The sequence below is a fragment of the Acanthisitta chloris genome, unplaced genomic scaffold, assembly GCF_000695815.1.
Source record: "Acanthisitta chloris isolate BGI_N310 unplaced genomic scaffold, ASM69581v1 scaffold3566, whole genome shotgun sequence".
Lineage (NCBI taxonomy): Eukaryota > Metazoa > Chordata > Aves > Passeriformes > Acanthisittidae > Acanthisitta > Acanthisitta chloris.
This window is the reverse complement of record NW_008679574.1, coordinates 1-5,736: the sequence shown is the minus strand read 5'-3', so window position 1 is coordinate 5,736 and position 5,736 is coordinate 1. Positions and strand designations below refer to the sequence as shown.

Genomic DNA, 5,736 nt, shown 5'->3' with positions numbered 1-5,736 from the left:
AAAAGCTGTGAGGTTCCTGCAGGCCGTTCAGTGGTGGTTGTTCAGCTGTCTTGCAAGACAGCTGTACTGGGAAAAATCAGAGTTCATGTGCTCCTTGAGCTCCAGTGCTCTTCAGCATGGAGCTCTGTTGTGGTCACTGTGCGTCAACCAACTCTGGTGAAAACAACCTGCTGGAGGCTTGCCTGTATGCCTGTTATGTTTGTCAGATAAACATCATAAATACAGAAATAACAGGGTGAGAGGAGAGGGAGGGTGAGAATGAGCCCACTGACTCATTCCCTGTATTGCTGTCTGAAACTCAGGTAGCCATGGCCTGATGTACCATGCACATGTTGCCCAGGCTACCCTGGCAGGGCTTTGACCAAGCAGAGGGTAGCTGCGAGAGGATTTGTCTCCTAGTCTTAGGTTTGTAGGCAAATGCAGCCCTTTCCTCTAGCTTTTTTTTCCCTCCTCATTTCTCCAAAAGAAATTCTATTTCTTATCTCTCCTACCAATACTTGGTCTCATTTGTTTGGCTTCAAAAATTACTCTAGCTAGAAATCTTGCACTGGACAAATGTCTAAAATGTAGTGCTTCTAGGCACAGCCACCTTTCAGCTAGATTTCATTCTTGCCATTTGATAAATCACCAGCCCTCTGAACAAATATGATGATTTTTCAAGGGTGCTAAGTGTCCATAACTCCGACGGAAGACAACAGGAGTAACCAGCACACAGTATCTCTGAAAAACCAGCCATAAAGCCTTAGATCTCTGAGAAGCTCAGCATACCAGATTATTTTTTTTATGTTACCAAACAGTGATAGCTACCTATAGTGTCACCAGTGGTGGGAGTTTGGGAGAGCTTCTCCCAAAAGGTGTTGTAAGCAAGGACGTGGCAAGACGGTGATCAGGATGACGTGAATTGAAAAGCCCAGGGAGATGGAAGCTTTTTTTGGCAGAGCCAGTTGCATGCAGTGCATATTGTAGCAACAGAAATTCCCTCAAGTTTTGCTGAGATCCCATCCCGGACCTGTGACCAGAAGACACATCAATGTCTTGTGAGCTGTAGGCAGAGAGATTTCTCCCAGCTTTGGCCTACACCTGCTTTGAGTGTGCAAGTCACCAGGAGCAGCCCGCTGCCCACAAGCTGTTTTTGGATGTGGTCACGCATGAGGTTAAGACGTGCCTGGACCCAAATGTGTGGGCAGTTTCCTGCACCTGGTAGAAAGCGTCTCTGGCCAGCAGCGTCCTTCTTGCAGACCGAGAAGTGGCGGGTGTGTATCATCTCCCCTGTGTGTATGCATTTCTCTCCTTAGAGACCAGCATCTCCTTGGAGATTATCAACAACGCCAGCAATGTCTTGGAGGGAGAGAGCCTGCGCTTTGGCTGCAACGTGCGCTCAGGCTTCGGGCCCCAGAGCCGCCTCTCCATCACCTGGCTGCTGGTGGACAAGCTGAACCGACGCAGTGAAATCGTGCGTCTGGATCGGGAGGGCACCCTGCACCCTGGCCCCTCGTATGCCGAGCGCAGCAGCTATGGGGGCATCCAGGTCCAGGTGGAGCAGGTCCGGCCTGGCTCCTTCACCCTGGAGATCTTCAACAGCATCAAGGCGGACGAGGGTCACTATGAGTGCCGGGTGGCCGAGTGGATACGGACACAGGATGGGGAGTGGCAGATGGTTGGGGAGCGGCACGCGGGCACTCCGGTGTCCATCACTGCTCTGGGTGAGTACTTGAGGCATGGGGTGCCATGGGGTCACGCTCCCCACGTGAAAGTCACAGAAGGTCACCTGCAAATAACTGGGGCTGCTCTTGGCACTCTTGCCCTTGCTTGCCAGCAAAACGGAGGTACCCAGTAGCCTGCCCGCAGCTCCTGGTAGGTTGGTGCGAAATGCCTGCATGCGCCGTTGCGTGTGGGGGCAAAGTCTGAGGGGTGGCTGTAGCTGGCAGGAGCAAAGCAGGGAGTGGCTAAGGAGAGGCACGGTGCTTCCAGCGTCCTTCGGAGGAGAGAGGCTGCCCAGTCCAATGCTGTGTCCCCCCAGCACTGGCACAGGGCTATGGTCAGTGCAGTGGTGGTGCTCCTTTGGCAGCCTGTGGGCATCGAAGCTTCCTTTCCAGCCCTGGATAAACCTTACTTCTGCTCACCAGATCAGGTGAGCAGAGTACTGCATACCTGTTGGCCCAGCCACTAGAAACGATGAGCATCTCTGACAGCATCAGAAGCCTGCAGAAAGCTTGAGTCAGGAATGGTCCTCACTGCTGCTGCAAGGAGGCACTGAGCTGCTGGCCCAGAACCACAACATAGTCCATGACTGAGCTGAACTAGTACCTGGGATCGCTACAGCTGGTACTCTTCTCTGCTAAGGGATTCCTCCATTTCAAGCACAGTGAAACCACATCAGTTTAGGAGAGAGCAGGTAGGCCATTAGGAATTTTGCGTGGATTGTGGTTTACTTAGGCCCTGGTCTGAGCTTGATATATTAAGTCCTGGGCTAATTCCCAAAGCGATCTGCAGGAGACTGGAGGAGGGATGCCTGCTTCTACAAGGCCACTGATTTGCAAAATGCCAGGGCTAAAACAATCGTGGAGCTCTAGTGAAAGGTCGAGATAGGAATCTGGGGGGAGGTTGTGTGAAGTTTTTTTGGTTCTCTGCAGGACTGATCTTAAGCTTTGACAAGATGTGTAAGAGACCAGACTCAAAGTTGTATTGTGTTCTGTTTAAAATCTTGCTTTTTTCCTCCTTTCCTCTCCTTTGCTTTTGACCTTCTTTCAGAGGCTGTTTTGTCTGGAGCTAGGAATCTTTTTTGTATAGCTTCCAAAAGCAGGTAGGGATGTTCATTTGTAAAGAACTAAAAGCAAATTCTCATCTGGTTTCAGTGGTGTCTTCCTCATGAGGTCAGCAGTATGTGGCCTGCTACAAGTCCCAGGTTTAGCCCTTCTCTTTACTCTGCCACTTGTAGAAGTGTTGAGATTAAGTATTGAGATTTTAAAATGTATCACTTTTACTCTTGTTAAAATTTAAGATGCTCAGAATTGCACAGAAATTCCAGAGCATGTGACAGAAAGGTAGTTATCCCTCCTTCCCCTCTCCTCATCCCAGAGAAATCATCAGCTGTTGAGCATGTTCTGTCAAGTCCTAGGAAATTCCTAGGTCTCTTCCTATAACTAGCAGAGCTGAACTGTCTCATAAAAATATAGTGGAGAAACTAATGAATGTTTTTTTGTTGCTGCTGAATCTGATTTTTTTGGTTCAGCATAACATTTTTGAAATGTCCTGAGGAACTCGAATGGAAGGTGCTAAGAGCAAGAGAGGTTTATGGCTTCAGAAACTGCTAGTTAAAAAAAAAAAGCAATAAATTTAGCGACACATTTCAAGTTACAGTCTAATCGTTTACCGGTCTGCCAGGGTAAGAAACACTTCAGCTGAACCAGCACAGATGATGTTCAAACCCATAAATTTAGCTACAGGGCAATTCAGAAGCAATAGCCAGAAGAGAGATGTGCTGTCAGATGAGACCAGATGTCCCTGAACTTCTGAGGATCTCAAGTGCATGGCAGGGACTTCAGTCCCTGAGTAGCCATGGAAGGAGGGAGTGAGGGACTGCTATATCCACACAGCTTTCATACAGCAGTTGAGAAGTCCCTTCATGAAACTAGCTTCCTTGCCCAGGCCAACTGGAGTAAATTTGATGAAGTCAGTTGGTCTTGGTGAAATTAAGTTGGCGTTCTAGGGCCATCACTGACTCACCAGTACTCTGAGCTGGGCCTGGTAACACGCTTGCCGGGGCAGAAGGGCTGGTGCAAGGTCTGAAGGTAAGGGCTTACGTGGGGATGAGACACAACAGTCCTGCAGAGGAGACAGCCTGGGTCTCGCTCTCCTCTCCTGGGTAATCACTGAACATGCTGTGATAGGCTTTAATCCTGAAGACTGACCTGTTTTCTCAGTTAATTACATGTCCCAGAGCTCTAGCGTGGTGATGCTGTGGAGCCGCAGAGACACTTGCTGAAAAGTGTATGGATGCAGTGGTCTCTGTGCTGTGGCTGGTCTGGCCTGCAGCAGCAGCTCTGAGGGTTGTAGTGAGCTCCTGGCTCATCTCTCAGACTGTCATTTTGAGCCAGTGGCTGGCTGAAGTTGCATGCTGATCCAGAAAACATTCTTGTTTCTACTGGGCATTGTCTGGGGTCTCCCCAGCAGCAGCAGCTGTGCTGGGAGCCAGAACGGTCAGCACTGCAGGGAGAGGGAGAACTGTCAGTTGCCCCATAGAGCCTCCCAGGAAGGGAGCTTTTCTTGGAGATGTTGCCAGTAGAAAACAACATGCTTCTAAATCTGCTAGCCACACTGAAGTGATTGGAAGAGAAGAAACTATTTCTCTGCTGCTTGGAACAAATGAGCAATGGAAATACTCTGACTCAAACTGTAAGCCAGTCAACTGGGAATGTGTTATCTTCAAATTACTAATAGACTGCTGGTTCAGAACTCTCCTAAACAAAGTGCTGGGGGTAGACAAGTCAAAGTGTATTGACCAGCTTGCAGAGTGGCAGACACGCAAGAATAATTGCATAAAGCCGTCCTGGAGCTGTGATCTGGAAAAGAAAAAAGCTGTGTGAAGAACAGGAGCAACCAACTTCTCTTTCATCTGCCTCCATCCTGGGATTTTGTAACCACTGCCACCTCTGTGATGCATGAATGAAGGCTGCTGCTTCTTCCTTTCCTCGTTTTGCCTTCACCTGCAGCAACCAGCCTCAGACCTGGGGTGGAGGGCGGTGTGGGACCCCCTGCCCAAGAGGTGGATGTGAATTGCAGGGTCTGCAAGCAGTCAGGCTGGTGCTGGGTAGCTGCTCTGCCAGGTGCTGCTGCCTTGCTGCTGTGCTGCTGCATTTTTGTATGGAGCTTTGGCAGCCTGCAGAGGGCTAGCTGCCACCCTCCAGGTCTGGGGGGATCTCACTCCTCTGGGCAGAAATTGAGCACGATCCTGCTACTGTTGCAGCCAGTGCTCATGCAAGCTGTCACTACTGTTCTGGCAGTCACCACTATGCAGGCACTTAAGCGTGTTGTTACCCACTGCTTTTCATGCCACTTTGCAATTGCAAATGAGAAGCTGACACAATGTGAGCAGCTGATTATTCCAGGCCTTCAACCAGATGACCACACTCTAGTTTTTGCATGCTAACGGCAGGGCCTCGTTAGGCAGTGTCTCTCAAAGCCCTTTTCTCTCTTTCTGCAGAGGCTGGTTTTGCTGTTACAGCCATCTCCCGCACCCCTGGCGTGACCTACAATGAGTCCTTTGACCTCCAGTGCATCATCAAGCCCCACTACCCATCGTGGGTTCCGGTATCGGTGACATGGCGTTTCCAGCCAGCAGGCAGCACAGAGTTTCATGACCTGGTCACCTTCACACGTGATGGTGGAGTCCAGTGGGGCGACAGGTACTTGGGTTTCCGGACGCGCACTGCCATCGAGAAGGCTGAATCCAGCAACAATGTGCGCCTGAGCATAAGCAGGGCGAGTGACACGGAGGCTGGCAAGTACCAGTGTGTGGCTGAGCTCTGGAGAAAGAACTACAACAGCAGCTGGACAAGGCTGGCAGACAGGATCTCCAACTTGCTGGAAATCAGGGTCCTGCGGCCAGGTGAGTGCAGACAGTGCATAAGAGGGTCGGAAGGGGGTGTCACGGGGACAGGGTACGTACCAGTGTTGTGGTGGTCTCATGAGTTAGGACTGCTCTTATGGCATCAGCAAGTTTGCAGATGACACAGA

General features: G+C 50.3%; 1 protein-coding gene across 1 annotated transcript in view; it reads left to right on the top strand.

Annotated features, from left to right (window-relative positions):
* Window positions 1-5,608, top strand: part of IGSF3 (immunoglobulin superfamily, member 3) — a gene marked incomplete at its 3' end in the record, with an annotated part of 42,249 nt that extends 36,641 nt beyond the window's left edge. The window contains exons 4-5 of the mRNA XM_009077332.1: window positions 1,296-1,703; window positions 5,204-5,608. Coding sequence (XP_009075580.1) covers window positions 1,296-1,703; window positions 5,204-5,608 — 813 coding nt within the window. The remainder of the gene's footprint in view (window positions 1-1,295; window positions 1,704-5,203) is intronic.
* Between the last annotated feature and the right edge of the window lie 128 nt (window positions 5,609-5,736).